We start from the raw sequence: 18,240 nt of genomic DNA, 5'->3' as shown, positions 1-18,240 counted from the left end.
GATTAGCCTATGATTTTAAAAACAAAACATTTTCATATTAAACATAGAGGTAAATTCTTGCCTAGAAATGATCATGTGAACTATTATCTCATAGTTTGCCCAGAGGCCAAAGTACTTCGCTTTTGAACTTATAACCTTGGAATATAGCCTGGAAATTTAATAGAAATCTGAAACCATTTAACATTTATAGTAGTAGTAGTAATAAATACTTGGGGAGACTTTCAGACATTGTAGAGTGTATGAAATAAAATGCAGAATCACTCCTATTCCAATTTCATTCCCTTAGCATATAAACCTAATGTGTTTTTCTTTCCACAAAAATAAAAGACCTTCCTATAAGGAGCAAAATAATCTACTGAGAGTTTCTTTTTGACCTTTTAGCAAAGACTTACATTTCCCCTTTTTTCAGGAAACCGCTCAGCCTCCGCCTGCCTCGTATTTTCTTTGAAACACATAGTGCCAAGGGTGCACGTAGATCCTATAAAATGTTTTTACCTTTCTTCCCCTAGCCCCCACTGCTAATCGATGTGGCTATTCAGTTGACTGGGCCAGCTTTGTAAGGCCTGCCCCCGTGGGAGAGTCAATACTGTGAACTGGTGTGCGGGTACCTCACTCCCAGCAGGGCTGGGGGGGGTGGAGACTGGAGGCCAGAGCAGGTGAGTCTACAAGGAGCTACCTCTGAGCGAGGAAAGCGAGTCCCCTTTGCCATGTTAATCATAACCGGGAGACTGTCTTTTAACCTTACCGATTATTGAGTAGACCCTTCTTGCATACGGTAAGATTGTATTTATGCCTGGAGTTGGAGTGTAGATCTACAGACACCTTTGGTGGTCTTTACTCTCTTACGTTCACCAGTCTACCTGAATGTGAATTTGTGTCTTTCATATCTGACTTTAGGCCAGTACATCCTATGAGGGCTTCTGAAGCAGCATGCTTCATGGGCGTCTGGGCGGCTCAGTCGATTAAGTGTCCGACTTTGGCTCCGGTCATCATCTCGCAGTTCAGGCGTTCGAGCCCCGTGTCGGGCCCTGTGCTGACAGCTCAGAGCCTGGAGCCTGCTTCGGATTCTGTGTCTCCCCTTCTCTCTGCCCCTCCCCTGCTTGCACATGCTCGCTCGCTGTCTCTCTCAGAAATAAATTAAAAAATTTAGCGGGGCGCCTGGGTGGCTCAGTCGGTTAAGCGTCCGACTTCAGCTCGGGTCACGATCTCGCAGTCCGTGAGTTCAAGCCCAGCGTCGGGCTCTGGGCTGACGGCTCAGAGCCTGGAGCCTGCTTCCGATTCTGTGTCTCCCTCTCTCTCTGCTCCTCCCCCGTTCATGCTCTGTCTCTCTCTGTCTCAAAAGTAAATAAACGTTTAAAAAATAAATAAAGGGGCGCCTGGGTGGCGCAGTCGGTTAAGCGTCCGACTTCAGCCAGGTCACGATCTCGCGGTCCAGGAGTTCGAGCCCCGCGTCAGGCTCTGGGCTGATGGCTCGGAGCCTGGAGCCTGTTTCTGATTCTGTGTCTCCCTCTCTCTCTGCCCCTCCCCCGTTCATGCTCTGTCTCTCTCTGTCCCAAAAATAAATAAACGTTGAAAAAAAAAATTTAAAAAAAAAAATAATAAAAAATAAATAAATAAATAAATAAATAAATAAATAAATAAATAAAAAATAAAAAATTTAGAAAAAATTGGAAGCAGTGTGCCTCATGCAACGGGCAGGCAGGTGGGTAGGTAGATATGGATACGGCCCTGTGGAACTTGACGAAGGGAGAGGGTTATTTTATTTCTCTCTTCGGACACCCAGGAGAGCTGAGGAGAAGTCGTGTATAATACCCCAGCCTAGATAGAAATAATGAAAAGAACTTCTATGGTGATGGGTGACAAAGACACACCTTTTCCCTGGAAAATTATAGGTAAAAATTCAAGGTTTTCCTAGCATAATTTCTAAAAACTAAACAAAGGGAAGATTTTTACGTAAAGCATTCCTTAATACCACTTAGAAATGGTTCTTGGACACTGGAGACAGCTGAATTTTGATGCCTTATAACTTTGAAGTGAAAGACCGTGATACATTTTTGTCTCTAGATAATGTCACTACCATTTTCTTGAGGATAGCACAGTAATTCAGTGCTTTAGCATTTCGGCTTCCTCTTACTGATACCATTTTTCATGTCATTCTCTTTTATATTAAAAAAAACGGGGCACCTGGGTGGCTCAGTCGGTTGAGCGTCCGGCTTCGGCTCAGGTCACAATCTCGTGGTCTGTGAGTTCGAGCCCCGCGTCGGGCTCCGTGCTGACAGCTCGGAGCCTGGAGCCCGCTTCGGATTCTGTGTCTCCCTCTCTCTCTCCCCCTCGCCCCCTCACATTCTGTCTCTCTCTCTGTCAAAAATAAATAAACATTAAAAAAAAAAGTTAAAAAAGAAGACTTTTGTAGGCTTCATTACAAATGTAATACCTGTTTATTATTAGGAGCCTGAGGAGATTTGGAGTAGATATGCTTCCTGTTTTGAAGATGATGATGATTTCATGGGTGCACTTGGGTTGTAATTGTCAAGGCTCACGGTACAAATAAATAGATGCGGTTTGTTGTGTATGTCACTTACACCTCAATAAAACTGTTCAGGGGCGCCTGGGTGGCGCAGTCGGTTAAGCGTCCGACTTCAGCCAGGTCACGATCTCGCGGTCCGTGAGTTCGAGCCCCGCATCGGGCTCTGGGCTGATGGCTCGGAGCCTGGAGCCTGTTTCCGATTCTGTGTCTCCCTCTCTCTCTGCCCCTCCCCCGTTCATGCTCTGTCTCTCTCTGTCCCAAAAATAAATAAACGTTGAAAAAAAAAAAAATTAAAAAAAAAAATAAAATAAATAAAACTGTTCAGTTTTTTTTTTTATTGATTAGATGACTAATCAAAATTGGACTTGTTTTGCTGTTACTATGTGTTTCCATTTGTTAGTGAAATTGAACATTTTGATGGTACCAGTCATTTGCGATTAAACATTTCATCTTCTGTGAATTGTTCAGGTATAGTCTTTGCCTCATTTTCTGTTGTCAGGTGTGTTTCTGAATTTGTGTAGCCTATTCTTACGTTAGTGATGACAACCCCTTGTCTGTCTCGTCTGTGGCAGTTCTTTTCTCCCTGGTTGGTTTTCCTTTTGACTTTAAAGCCCATTTCTCCCCCCTTCCCTTCTCCTTTCCTTCCTAACTTACACAGCCACATGTCTTTTTTTTTCTTTTCCCCTTCCTAGTTTTTAGGTTTCCTGCCTTATTTAAGAATCGCCCAGACCCCAGTTATGCTCTCAAGTTTTCTTGTATTTGCGTAGTTTTCATTGTTCTCTTAGATTTTATTCCTTCTCGAATTTTTCTGGTATGGACTAGGCACCGTGAAGTGCTCATTTGGATAGCCAACTTTTACAAATACCATGTGGTAAATAAACCGTTTTCCCCCAACCAGAGTGAAGTGCTACTTTTCTCTTCTGTTAATTTCCTGTAGAAACTTGAATCTGTTTTAGGATTATCATGTTCTGTTGATCACTGTGTATATTCTTACTGCTGTTTCTTTTTTAAGTTTTGTTTGTTTATTGGGGGGAGCGGGGGAGGGAGAGAAAGAATCCCAAGCAGGCCCTGCGCTGTCAGCCCAGAGCCCCATGCAGGGCTCAGTCTCACAAACATGAGATCATGAACTGAACTGATAATCGAGTCAGATGCTTAACCAACTGAGCCTCCGCCTCCCCCCCAGGCGCCCCCATAGTGTTGAGCCACAGTGGCTTTATGCCAAGTCCTAACATACTGATAGAACATGCCTCACTTCATGGTTTTTCCTTTTCTAAACTTTCCTAGGAGTGTTTCACGTACCAAATAGAAAAGTATTTAGGCCTATTTTCTTCCCTAGACACCATTTGCTTCTGATTAAAAATGGCATTAGGTATACATTTTATTTCAGCAAGGATTAACATTTTTATATTAAGCATTCCTCCAGAAACAAAATGTGTCTTTCTATTTATTCAGGCCTTGTTTTGCATCCTACATCGTGTGTTCTATACTACACATTTTGTTGCTCTTTTCAATAACTGCCACTGCTGGTTTTAAAATAGTTATGCATAGGGGCGCCTGGGTGGCGCAGTCGGTTAAGCGTCCGACTTCAGCCAGGTCACGATCTCACGGTCCGTGAGTTCGAGCCCCGCGTCAGGCTCTGGGCTGATGGCTCGGAGCCTGGAGCCTGTTTCCGATTCTGTGTCTCCCTCTCTCTGCCCCTCCCCCGTTCATGCTCTGTCTCTCTCTGTCCCAAAAATAAAAAATAAAAATAAAAAAAAAATAAAAAAAAAAGATTTAAAATAGTTATGCATAAATGTGACAAAATTTTATTATTAGGTCTGCTGGTTTGTAGTTAGTTCTTTTGGTGTTTCTAAGTATATAGTTACATTTGTAAGGGTAACTTGTCTCTGTATTATCTTGATCTCCATTTTGTACTTGCTTTTATATATAGAAGGAATAATAGTGACAGCGCAGTTATCTGTGATTTCTAATAATGACTGGTATTTCGCAGCTTAATGTGATGTTTGCTGGGGCGCCTGGGTGGCTCAGTCCGTTAAGCATCTGACCCTTGATTTCAGCTCAGGTCCCATTCTCACTGTTGAGCCCTGCACTGGGTTCCATGCTCAGCATGGAGCCTGCTTAAGGTTCTTTCTCTCCTTCTCTCTGCCTCTCCCTCACTCATGCTGTCTCACTCTCAAAATAAGTACACATTAAAAATTATATGTGTGTGTGTATGTAATATGTAATGTTTGCCGGTGGTTTTTTATGTCTTGTTTTTCCTTTGTTATAATTAACAAATGTGATAACATTCTTATCAAGTGTTCTGTTTAATGAATTTTAACAATTTGGGACCACCATCCTTAATAAGAAATAAAACCTTTCCATCATCTTAGAATGTTCCATAGTACTAGATGTCCATCAACACTCTCCCCACCCCCCCACCCCCCACCAAGAAAAGAGAAAACTAGTTTCTCGCTTCTGTTACGATAGATTTTGTGTCTCATTCAGCAGGGCCCTTCAGGTCCATCCCTGCTGTCAGTAGTTCATTCTTTTTGTGTTGTGTAACATTCCATTTTGTGAATCAACCACAGTTTGTTTATCCATTTTCCTATTGATTTCAAGACAGTCATTTTTCAGTTTGGGGCTATTATGAATAAAGCTTCCATGAACATACTTGTGCGAGTGTTTTTGTACACACATGCTTTTATTTCCTTTGGTTAAATACAAGAAGCATTTTAACTTTATAAAAAAGTAGAACCGCAAAGCAGTTCTACCAAGCGGATATACTGTTTTACACTTTGGCAAGCGGCATATGAAAGTTCTCGTGGTTCCACACCCTTATCAACGTTCCGTGTTTTCAGTGGGCACGAAATGCTAGCTCAGGTTTTTTTGTTTTTAAAGGTTACTTATTTTGGGAGGGAGAGGGAGAGAGCACAAGCAGGGGAGGGGCAGAGAAAGAGGGAAAGAGAGAATCCCAAGCAGGCCCTGCATTGTCAGCACAGAACCTGATGCAGGGCTCGATTCCACAAACCGATCCCGTGAACCGCAAGGTCATGACCTGAGCCAAGATCAAGAGTGAGATACTTAACCAACTGAGCCACCCAGGTGCCTCCTGTTTGGTTTTAATTTCAGATCCCTGATGACTAATGCTGTTGAGCCGCACATTCATGTATTTTCTGCCCATCGGGATATCATTTTGTGGGAAGTTGTCTGTTAAAGTCACTAACCCATCTTCAAAAACATGCTTTGTTCTTTTTGTTACGATTTGTAACAATTCTTTGTAGATTCTGCATAGGCGTTCTTTGCCAGATAATTGAGTGTATTGCGAATGTTGCCTCCCAGTCTACATCTTGTCTCTTTATTATCTTAGTGGTACCTTTCAAAGGAGCAAGAAGTTTTAAATTTTCGGTGTTCAGTGTATCTATTTTTTTCTTCAGTAATTCTTGTTTTTTATGACCCAGGAAGTTTTTGTTTATTGCAAAGCTGTGAAGATTATCCTCTTTTTTTTTTTTCCCTAGAAGTTTTAAAACACTCATATATAGGTTTGTTATCTCTTTCAAGTTAACTTTTGTATACATGGGATGAGTTGAGGTTCTGTTTTGTTTTGTTTTGTTTTGTTTTGTTTTCCCCCCATTGGGTATTCAACTTTTTTTATTTGTGAAAAAGACTTCCCTTTCTCCCACTGAATTGACTTGATGCTTTAATACTGACTGTACTATTCTCTTCTGTTTCATTCATTGATGTGGGGGCTTGGGGTGCACTGATGCGAGTTTGTGGGATTTGGGGTACATGGTCATCTTAAGACTGTCAAGCTTTCCAATCCATGGTCATGTATTTCTCCATTTATCTTTGTACATTTGTTCTGTTGGATTTTGCAGAAGAACTTATTGTAGCAACGATGGCTGAACCTTTCTTTAAAAATAGCGTGAGATCTTTCTGCAGCTTTGGATTCATTTTGTTGGAGATATAGTATGAGTTTAATGGCCGTCAGGTTAATGTCAAAAGCCTGCGATAATGTTTAGAAAATGCTGCTGAAAGTTTCCGTTTCCTACAGCTCTCCATGGGTAGAGAATCCTCTCTTGAACTGAGGGGAAAGAAGGATAGTTGGGACTGAGAGAGAAGGAGAAATAATTGCTCCCTTGCTTGATGGAAATGATGCTCACAAGCAGGAGGAAACCAAATGACATAAACCCAGATTTTCTTTGATTGCCTAACGATATGATGTTTAAAATACGGTGGGGAAGGGGGGAGCTTATCAAAGTGCTGACATGTTGAAGCATTTGTCCATCTCTGCCAGCTACTTACAGGAGAGTGGCCTAAGACTTTGCAGACTTGTGTATGTTCAGTAAAAAAAAAAAAAAAAAAAAAAAAAAGGCTTTGCTTTTGATGGAATGGAATGGGAGGTCAAGGGGGTGGGGAGGATGGGTCCTTCGCAAAATTTGTCCTACAAGATCCAAACTCTTTTATATCTGAACTTAGAAGTGAGAGGGGGCCATAGCTCCAAAATAGCCCCTTCTAACAATTCCCTGTAGTTCCTGCATACTTGATTGATATTTCAGATACCACACTGAATTCCAGGTAAGCATCTGGGAAAGGTTATCACATGGAGAGGTTTCTTGGTGTGCTGTTACCCTTAGCTGGCAGTGATTATGAAGAACTCTTAAATTTTTTTGTCTGGGGTTTTTTTTTTTCTATCTCTAGTGTTTATAATTTAAGGAACCTTTATTTTAAACTATTAACCTAGTAGCCAAGACTTAAATAAATCCCTATCTTGAAATACAAACAGTATTTTTTTTAATAATATACTTTCCTCTGAACTCTGTGCTCTTAAAACCTAGAGACCTATGTTGTCTGGTTTTGAGAATTTAACTAATAATGTCACCCTGCCTATTGCTATGAATTGTAATTGAACGAAGTTGGTTTGTTTTCCTCTGAGAATCACTGTAAAGGGACAGAGAGTGTCCTGAAGAAAATACTAATGGCCCAAACTGAGTTCAACTCTTACACCTTTTCTTGTGTGAGAAATTTCCTGGCATTTTTAAAAACTTGGTTTCAAGGAAAATTTTTGGCTCTTTGGTAACTAATCAACTTTAATATGGTCACGGGCCTGTTTGGGAATCACAGATTCGCCAAAGTGGGGTGTATGTGTCTGCATGCATACGTCTCTGTAGGAGTGCAGAGAGAATATTCAGAGAATTTTGTACTCACCTTAGAAATAATCACATAATGATGAGGCGCCTGGGTGGCTCAGTCGGTTAAGCGTCCGACTTCGGCTCAGGTCACGATCTCATGGTTTGTGGGTTCGAGCCCCACGTCGGGCTCCGTGCTGACAGCTAAGAGCCTGGAGCCTGCTTCGGATTCTGGGTCTCCCTCTCTCTCTGCCCCTCCCCTACTCACGCTCGGTCTCTGTCTCTCAAAAATGAATAAACGTTAAAAAAAAAAATTAAAAAAAAAAAGAATCATGTAATGAGAATTTAGAGTCACTTTTTCTCCTTATTTTCTCTTCCCCTGTTCGTTTCAGGGTAACCAGGAGCCGACAACAACTCCTGACGCAATGGTTCAGCCTTTTACTACCATCCCGTTTCCGCCACCTCCCCAGAATGGAATTCCCACAGAATACGGAGTGCCACACACTCAGGACTATGCCGGCCAGACCAGTGAGCATAACCTGACGCTGTACGGGAGCACGCAAGCCCACGGGGAGCAGAGCAGCAGCTCCCCCAGCACACAGAATGGATCTCTCACGGTAAGGGAGCTCTGAGCGGGGAGGGAGGAGGGCCTGTCAGGTTGCAATCCTCGCCTGCATCGCCGGGCCAGCAAACCCTTTGCGTTAAGGTAGCGTCTGCCTGACACTACACGGCATTTATGCAATTCACTCCTACCCCCTGCACCGTAACTAGAAGGTGAGGACTTAGAATCCTAGCTCGCAGCCACTGCCCAGGAGCTTACGGTCAAGAGACAGGACAGACAACACAGCAAGGCGAGGGCACAACGAGGGGGGCGCTGCTCTGGTCAGTTTCGCCCATTCGCTTCAGTTCGCCTTGCGGCCCCCTGCCCCCCATGTGGTACCACACGGTCTCTCGGCAGCTCTGTTCTGCACGGGGCCACCTCCCGCTTCCTGGAGATGCTCACTAGGCTCTTGGCTCTCCAGACACTCCCTGTTGCCCTCCTACCCCCCGGAAGTCCTCTCTCAGTCCCCTCTGCTGCTTGCAGCTTCTCTTTCTCTGTTCGATTTTGAGATGTTACAGCACTCCAGGCCTGGATCCTAGGACCCCCGTCCTCTTATTTTGTGTCTTCTCTCTCTATATGATTATGCTACTAGATTCATCTTGCTGTTCAAGCAGCACCCATGAGTCTTCCCTGTTTCTTTCTTTCACGTCTCCATCCAGTCCGTCTGCAGGTCTCGGAAACCGTAACTCGAAGCATTCTCTGACTTCAGCCTCTTGTCTTTAACTTAGTACCTTAACTGGAGAATGTCTATGATAGCAGCTCTTATGCCAGGTTTGAGGCGGGCCCTACTTAGCAGTACAATTTTATTTAATCTCTTTCTGCTTTGGCTTTCTCAGTGATGACAAGTACGTATCTGTACCTGGAAAATGAAGACAGTAGTACCTACCTCAGAATGGCCGTTAGATTTAAAAGAATTTAATTCACGTAAGGTATCTTCATTGCCCCCACACTATTCCCGACCTCATCACATATTCCCTGTGTCACTGCTCCCTAACTAACTTCTCCCTTTGCCACATCACAGCCAGCGTAGTGCTTTGTTTTCTAATGCAAATAGTGTTATTTTCCAACTTAACTCTAACAGTTCCCTAACATACTTAGAATAAAATCCACACTCTGTACTTTGTTTACTAATCCCTGGCCCTAGCCTGCCTCTTTGACTTCGCCTGTTAACCACTAACTTCCTAAAGTAAAAGAAATGTCAGAAATTAACCAGGAGATATATATCAGATATATGTCAACATACAGGAAGGAAGTCTTATTGTCTGTGGGATTATGTCGTCTGTCTCCAAAGATAAAAATGTTCTATATCCTAGATAGAAATATCTATGTCGAATTTTTACATTTCTTTTTGCCCTTCCTGTTTCAGACTATCAGGAGACCTTTATTCAGCCTTTAAACCACTTGATATGATTTACTTCCCAATAAAGAACCTTAGAATGGAAGCTTTTGTTGCGTAAGGATGGATTTCACCTTCAAATTCTATTTCCCTTTATTAGCTATTAGACCGCAAAGAAACCCATTCTTTCCTTGAAAACATGTTGTCTTTTTAGTGTTGATCAGTTATATATAAGCACATAATTTTATACTTCATAAGTAATGGACTGTAGTGACAATTTATTTGAGAGGTATAAGCATGATGGGTAACAAATGAGGATTCCATAGCGTTTGTTCTAGAATTGTGAATATACCAGCCACTATATTGGCCACATTTCCAAATCATTTTCAAATGATGATGAACTCACAGACTTACCAGAACAACTGTGCAAAGAAGAAATAAAATATAAATGTGAGGCTTTATCAAGGTATTTTAATTACTGAATGTGTTTTTTACTAGTTACCTGTCCTTTTTCTCTTTTTACTTTTATTTTCTATTGCGAGTCAAACCAATTTTAGTAATTTGTGACTTTCTAGGAATTTTTCTTTTTCATCTAAATTGTCTATTTTGTTGGATATAATATATATATATATATATATATAATTATAATCTATAGATTTATAAATACATGGTTTAATTATAATATAATTTATAAAAATCCATATGATCCTTTTTAATTTCTATAGCATCTGTACTGATATCCCTTCTCTCATTCTTGATTTTGATAATTGTGGCTCCTCTCTTTTTCTTGGTCAGTCTAGCTAAGGTTTATTAATTTTGCAGATCTTTCCAGAAAACCATCTTTTGATTTCATTGATTTTTTTAAATCTATTGTCTTTCTCTTTGATATTTCATTGATATCCATTCTGATCTTCATTATTTCCTTCCTTCTACTAGCTTTGAGTTTGATTTGGTCTTGGTTTTTATTATTTTAAAAAAATTTTAATGTTTATTCATTTTTGAGAGAGAGACAGAGAGAGACAGAGAGACCGAGTGCTAGTGGGGGAGGAGCAGAGAGAGAGGGAGACAGAACCCGAAGCAGGATTGAACAATCCTGACACAGGCTTGAATTCGCAAACCATGAGGTCACGACCCGAGCCGAAGTCAGACACTTAGCCTACTGAGCCACCCAGGAGCCCCTGCTCTTGGTTTTTCTAAGCCTGTTGAGTTGCAGCCTTAGAACATTGATTTAATTTTTTTTTTCCTTTCTAATATGTGTTTAAAGCTATATATTTCCCCTTAAGTTTCCCTAAAATGTGATATATTGTGTTTTTGTTTTCATTTATTTTTTAAAAAGATTCTTAAATTTTTTTCCTTATGATTTCTTCTTTGATCCTGGGTTACATGGATTTCCTAACTTTTTTTGTTGATTTGTAATTTAATCCCATTGTGGTCACAGAGCATCATAACTTTGTATGATTCAGTTTTTTAAAACTTACTGAGACTTGTGTTATTAAGACAGTCTGTCCTACAGACTGTTTCTAACCAGTTGGCCCTTTTATCAATAAGAAATGTCCCTATTTGTCTCTGCCATTGTCTCTTAGGTCTGTTTTGTCTGATACTAATATAATCACTTCAGTTCTCTTACCATTACTATTTGTGTGACAGCTTTTCCCTTCATTTTGTCTCAAACTCTTCGACTCTAAGGTGTGTCTCTTGTAAAAAAACATACAACTGGATCTCACTTAAACAATCTGAAAATTACTGCCTTTTTTATCAGAGTATTTAGTCTATTTATATTTAAAGTAATTGTTAATATGGGTGGATTTATGTGTGCCATTTAAACTACTTGTTTTATGGCTCATGTCTTTTATTGTTCCTCTGTTCCTTCTTTCCTGATTTCTGTTAAGTAATTAACTGTACCTTTTAAACCCCTTTGTGATTTTTAAATTATTTGTGTTATTTTTATATTTTCTTGGTTCTTGATCAAGGATTACGTCTTCAACTTATAACTGACCGATGCACTTGCTTGCTTGCAATTTGTTTGCTTACTTGCAGACGTGCGCCCACGTGCTCGTGTGTGTGTGTGTGTGTGTGTGTGTGTGTGTGTCTTTGATAAAATATAGCAGCTTCGGTCCTGATATAGCTTCATTCCTCACCATTTTGTGCTGTTATCCTCATATATTTTATACATATGAGTCCAGTTGTATGTTTTTTACAAGAGACTCACCTTAGATTTAAGAGTTTGAGATAAATGAAGGAAAAAGATGTCCTACTAATAATAAGCATAAGAGAGCTGAGGTGGTTGGTTATATTAATATCAGACAAAATAGAGGAGACAAGAAATATTGGTGGAGACAAATATATATTAGAAATGCAACAAAGGGTGCCTGTGTGGCTCAGTTGGTTGAGTGTTTGACTCATGATTTCGGCTCAGGTCACGATCCCAGGGTTGTGGGATCAACCCCACATTGCTCCGTGCTGAGTGTAGAGCCTCCTTGAGATGTTCTCTGTCACTCTCTTCCTCCGCCCCTCTCCCCTGCTCATGCTCTCGCTCTCTCTCTAAAAGAAAAAGAAATGCAGAAATACAGTATTGTAATTATTACTTTAAAGAATTTGTATTTTCAGAAAGTAACCATTTCTGGTGATCTTCATATCGTCCTATATAGATTTGAGTTATAGTCTGATATCGTTTCCTTTCAGCCCATAGGACGTCTTCTAGTATTTTTTGTAGACTAGGTCTGTTTGAAACAAATTTTCTGTTTTTGTTTATCTGGGAATGTCTCTATTTTGTCTTCAGTTTTGAAGGCTAGTTCTGCTCGCTGTAGAATTCTTGGTTGACCATTTCTCCACCACTCCCCAGCACTTGAAAATCTGTTGTGCCACTGCCTTCCCACCTCTGACAAGAGCCAGCTGATTCTGATGAGAAGTCAGCTATTAATCCTGTTGTGCCCCTTCCAGGGCTGAATTGTTTTTCTCTTGCTGCTTTCACGATCTTTATTTTATCTTTGGCTTTGAGCAGTTTGGCTCTGATGTGCCTAGGGTGGATCTCTTTGTGTTTTTTTTTTGTTTTTTTTTTTAATGTTTATTTATTTTTGAGAGACAGCATGAGTGAGAGAGGGCAGAGAGAGAGAGAGGGAGATCCAGAATATGAAGTAAGCTCCAGGCTCCGAGCTGTCAGCACAGAGCCCAACGTGGGGCTCGAACTCACGAGCCATGAGATCGTGACCTGAGCCAAAGTCGGACGCTCAACCGACTGAGCCACCCAGGCGCCCCTGGATCTCTTTGTTTTTATCATCCTTGGGATCTATTGAGATTTTTGGATCTGTAGATTAAGATTTTCCACCACATTTGGAAAGTTTTTGAGCATAGTTTCTTCAGCTGTGTGTTCTTTCCCTTCTTCCTCTCTTCCTGGGACTTTCACCACCAATATGTTGGGAACTTTTTGTTCACCCACAGGTTCGGGTTCTGGTTTTTTGTTTGTTTTCAAGGTTTTTAAAAATTTTTTAAACATTTATTCATTCTTGAAAGAGACAGAGAGCGAATGGGGGAGGGGCAGAAAGAGAGAGGGAGACACAGAATCCAAAGCAGGCTGTGGCCCCCAAGCTGTCAGTGCAGAGCTCGACGCGGGGCTCGGAACTCACGGACCGCGATATCATGACCTGAGCTGAAGTTGGCCGCTTAACCAACTGAGCCACTCAGGCGCCCCTGTTTGTTTTTAAGTTAAGTCAAAATAGAATCTAAAGTTCTATTCATTTTCCTCTGATCTTTTTTCTTTCTGTTCATTAGATTGGAGAATTTGTGTGGAGGCCTCTTTCGGTCCGCTCGTTCTTTGCTCCGCCATACTGCATCAACTGTTGAGCATCTCGGTGTATTTTTTACTTCAGTTATTGTACTTTCCAGTTCTGCAATCCTCATTTGTGATTTCTGCTTCTCCGTAGAGACTGTCACATTTCCTTCAGTTCTCTGAATACGTGTGGAACTGCCACTTTGAAGTCATCCGCTAAATCCCACATCCAAGTCCACTAGTTACTGCTTGTTTTCTGGAGTCCGAGCCCCACTTTCCTGTGTCTTTACAGGTCTTGTAATTTTTCAATGAACTGGACGCGTTAGCAATATATTTCAGCAACTCCGAAGCGTCATTTACGCTGTTGAAAGGTGTAGGTGTTCTCACGTGTGTGTGTTTTAAGTAATTTGCCTGAACTTAAACGGTGGAATGTGACTCCTCGGTGGTGTGCAGCCACTGCCGGCTCCGCTTGGCAATTCTCCCTCCCCTTTTCACTCTTTAGCCTGGCTAGGAGTTGCCCGCGAGTCCCCGTAGCTCAGTGGCCCGCCAGTGATTTGGGCAGAGGTGGTGTTTAAGTGCCTCGTGCTTGTACAGCCTCCACCCTCTGTGGACCATCTGTGGGTTGGGAGGTGGCTTCAGAGGCCAGCCAGTTCTCAGGGCTGCTCGGCCTGGTCTCTCTGCTGCACTGTCTCGTGTCTCCCCTCCTCACGCCTGTAGCTGCGTGGTCAGCCCACATGTGAGGAGAGCGTATCCGGCTCCTGTGCGGTTCTGTTTCCAGGATCTCCCCTCCACACCCCTGGCTGCTCCCCTACTCACCTCGATCAGACCACAAGCTCACACTAGAAGAACTCTGTCCCTGGTTAGATCCCTACCAAACCTGACAGAGCTGTGGGTTTTTACCGCCCCCACCTCCCCACCACCCACTCCCACCGTTGCCCCGAGTGCCCCACGTTGAGTTCACCCCTTCTGGCGCACAGCTACTGGTTTTCATGGCCCCAGCCCTGTACTGATAAAAACTAGTGAAGTTCTCTCCCGCAGAAGTGAGGGATTGGGGTGGTGACGGGGCGGGGGGGCAGGTTGGAGTAGCCACAGGCAGGGTCTATAGCCTCTTGTAGGCCTTACCCTAAGCACTAGCAGTTTTTCAAGAAAAAAAAGTTTTGTTTAATTTTAGAGAGAGCACCAGTGGAGGAGAGGGGCAGAGAGAGAGAGAAATCTTAACCAGGCTCCAGGCTCAGCGTGGAGCCTCGCTCAGGGCTTGATCCCATGACCTTAGGATCATGACCTGAGCCAGAATCAAGAGTCAGACGCTCAACCAACTGAGCCACCCAGGCACCCCATTTTTCTTCTTCTTCTTCTTTTTTTTTTTTTAAGATTTTATTTTATTAAGTAATCTCTGCACCCAGCCTGGAGTTCACACTCCCGACCCTGAGATCAAGAGTCTCATGTTGTACCAACTGAGCCAACCCAGGAGCCCCTAACCTTTTCTTTACATAAGAAAAATCTCTATAACTCACCTTTAGCCAAAACCTTGAGAAATGTCTGCTCATCTTCTTGGAGCCTTAGGTTCCTTCGGGAAAGTGCAGAATTGACCAACCTGACAATTCTCTACACAGCGTCAGCTTCGGCCAACTGAGCCACCCAGGCGCCCCTGAAGAAATTCGTGTGTTTGTTATTCACCTTTGACCGATTTCCAGAATCTGAAGTGGCTGTTGGCCAGTCTCGTCCCGCTTTCTTACTGTTGTCTTGTTTTGGGGAGAGGAGTTACCGGCCTGTTCACGCTGTCTTGGCCAGCACTGCCCTCGCTGAGTCCTCTCCCGGCAGCTCACAGTTCCTCACCGCACCCCTCCTCACCACTGCCCTGACTGCCACCAGCTCCCGTTGTTTCACAGGCCCGCATTCCAGCTTTTCGACGCCAGTGTTAAGGGCAAGTTCTGTTCCTTAATCCAAACCTATGCGGTTAAGATTTCTGTTTCTCACCCCTGGTAGAAACTATTCACTATATGACTTTGCATTATATCGACTAATTTGAGGTCCTAGAGAAATCCTGAAATAAAATTAGGAATCCATGTGTAGCGACTGTGAATTGATTGTGCTAAGGAGAAAATGGAAGCTCCTTGAGCTGTTTCTACAGACACAGATGGCACACGTTCTATAACTTTAAGAAGTTACTAACAATAAAATGGGAAATTATTAGGAGGCTCTGGCTGAAGATGCTTCTTACCTGTTTGGGTTTTTTTTCCTTTTTTTTTTTAATTTTTAAATAAAAATTTTTAAAAATAAACATTTTTATTATTACTTTTTTTAATGCTTACTTATTTATTTTTGAGAGAGTGCAAGTTGGGGAGGGGCAGAGTGGGGGCCAAAGGATCCGAAGTGGGCTCTTGCTGACAGGCTGACCGCAGCGAGCCCGACGCGGGGCTTGAACTCATGAACCGCAAGATCATGACCTGAGCCCAAAGTGGGACGCTTAACTGACGGAGCCACCCAGGCACCCCGTGGTTAAGTGTACCTTTAAACGGGAGTGTGAACTCACTGCTCTTAAGCCATTTGCCTTTGGAAGTTGTGAATGTGTGGGTGTTCAGGGGATGCGTGTGGAGAGGGAGAGACTGAGCAGAACAGTGCATCATAAAACTTAGATATGACAACATCATAGATTATTCTGTTAAACTTTTACTATCTACTCACACGTTTCTTAAAACGGACCTGGTAGTTCCTGGGGCCAATTAAATTCAAAAGGTAGGTAGGAAGCATTGTTATTTAACCACAAACTGATACCTTAAATGTCTGTAGCACTTTGTTGAAAGATTGCTTCCGCAAACAGTATTTTATTGTGGTTCATAAACTAGCCCCTTGTGCGTGTGAGGGTTTTACAGTCGGGGAATTCAGAGTCCGTTCTCCCCCCTCGGCCACTTGGATGCCCCATCTCCCACGGTCCTCACAGCAGGCACCCGTGTATCTCTTCCCATTCAGTCCAGGCGTCCGCTCTATTGGGAAGCCTTGGGAAGCCTTGCTTGGTTTTCCTAGGCTAAGCCAAGCGTTTCTTTCATTTAGGCTCACGTTGATTCCTGAGCCGACCGCTTTCCGTGGAACTTACTGTGATGTTTTTTGTTCACTTTCGTCTTCCTAATTAAACTGTAAGGTCTTCAAGTTCATCTTTGCAGTCTCTGACTTATCACAGTGCCTGGCACTTGATAGGTACTCAGTAACACTTTCTCAGGTTGGGGGGGCGGGTGGTGGTTAAGGGAGATACGGTGTGCCATGGGAGGCCTGAGGAGGGAGACGCTGAGGCTGCTAGGGGCAGGTGGCACTGATCTGGGCCTCGTGCTAAGAGTGGTTAGAATTGGAACATGCGCGGGTGATGGTGGGAAGAATTGGGAAAGCAAGCCATCTCTCAAAGTAAAGTTAGAGATGGGCAAGATCAAAGTGTCCTTGGATAAAAGCACATGTTTCCATTAGATGAAGCTTTGGGTGTTTGGTGGTTACAGAGGAAAATAAGGTGGGAGAAAAAGTCGCTTGAGTACAAATTGGGAAGAGTATTTGAATGCCTGGCTGAGAAACATTATCGAAGTTTCCTAAGCAAGGAAGGGGAAGTGAGCAGAACTGTGCTTCTGGAAGACCCAACTGTTGCATATACCAGATGAGGAGAGAAGCAGGGGACGGGTTAGGAGAGTCTTACAAGCCTCTGGACTAGGGGGCTCCAGGTGTTATGTAGAGGAGGGGTGAACGGAAGAGAAATTGCCAAGGTAGAATACACAGGATTTGACAGCTGATTGAATGAGTAAAACAAGGAGAGCGGAGTCAAAGATTGTGTCCTTACTACAAGAACTGTCTCGAATAAACCATTTCACCTCCTAGATTTCAGTTTCCTCATCTACCACGTGAAGCCAGTGTTGCCTACCTGACAGTATTGTATTGAAAAGAAATTAGAAGTGCTTTGGAAATTACTAGTGTAAATAGTTCTTTAATTGCTTTTTTTTTTAAACCATCTTTTAAAATCAGTCATTCTTTGATGGCCTTGATTTGTGCTTTTTATTATTGTGAGCTGCAGCGATACCATCATAGAGACCTCATTTATGTCAAATAGTTCCATCTTGGTGGCAAGAACCAAAAAAAGGACTTCCAGGAAAATGAGAAACAAGCAATGGAATGTGGAATTTTATTTGTAAAATGTACTTCAGAAGTTGATTTTCACATTGGGCTAGAAGCTTCTTGTGCCCTTAAGACAAGAGCCTGTTTTGACAGTCAGTAGGTCCCATGCCGTGCATTAGCAAAGAGATAGCAGTCAGGGGTCCCTCCTGGGGCTGCAGAGGCCTGATTACCCCCGCGCCTGCCTGCAGAGAAGAAAGGACCTCAGTTGCCGTCCGTTGAGATACTCTCCCAAATGCTGGCAGGCACGAATAGCCGAAGTATTTGAAGGAGACAAGCTTTGATGAGGAATCCACAGATGAGGTTTGAATTTGTATATGGACTCTACCTAGCTAGTGGATCGTCCTCTCCTTGAGGACAGGAGTTACTACAAGCTCTCCTCTTATTATTCCCGTTGGCATATAATGGATGTTTCATAAGTGTTTTTGTGTGGGGGGCAAAAAAAGCTTACAGAGGCAGTTCAGCATCCGTGCCCGGTTAGTAGGAAATGTTAGTGACATCATTTGAGGTATTTAAACAGCTGCTGATGGCTCTGGGGCAGAGATGCGAAGGCGCAGCGGAGGGGCCTGCCTTTACACTGTCGCCCATAGGCCCTGCAGCCCTCCTCGGTGGTGAGCCTTGGAGCACACCCGAATTACAGGGAACTAGGACTCCGTGCTTCGCATCACCCCGTTTCTTCGCTTTGTTGCACACCCTTTCTCTGGAGTTGAAGCCAGATTTTCTCTCACCGCTCTCCTATCAGGAGATCAGTCTCCC

General features: G+C 42.9%; 1 protein-coding gene across 3 annotated transcripts in view; it reads left to right on the top strand.

Annotated features, from left to right (window-relative positions):
• RBFOX2 (RNA binding fox-1 homolog 2) overlaps window positions 1-18,240 on the top strand; it is a 282,231-nt gene that overhangs the window by 214,455 nt on the left and 49,536 nt on the right. For all 3 annotated transcript variants that reach the window (XM_047066072.1, XM_047066071.1, XM_047066070.1), the window contains exon 3: window positions 8,028-8,252. In XM_047066072.1, the coding sequence (XP_046922028.1) occupies window positions 8,028-8,252 (225 nt within the window). The remainder of the gene's footprint in view (window positions 1-8,027; window positions 8,253-18,240) is intronic.

Source organism: Lynx rufus, unplaced genomic scaffold, assembly GCF_022079265.1.
Source record: "Lynx rufus isolate CCGP_SWC_20201006 ecotype Redwood Valley unplaced genomic scaffold, mLynRuf1.p SCAF_7, whole genome shotgun sequence".
Taxonomy (NCBI): domain Eukaryota; kingdom Metazoa; phylum Chordata; class Mammalia; order Carnivora; family Felidae; genus Lynx; species Lynx rufus.
This window is presented reverse-complemented; position numbering and strand designations above follow the sequence as displayed.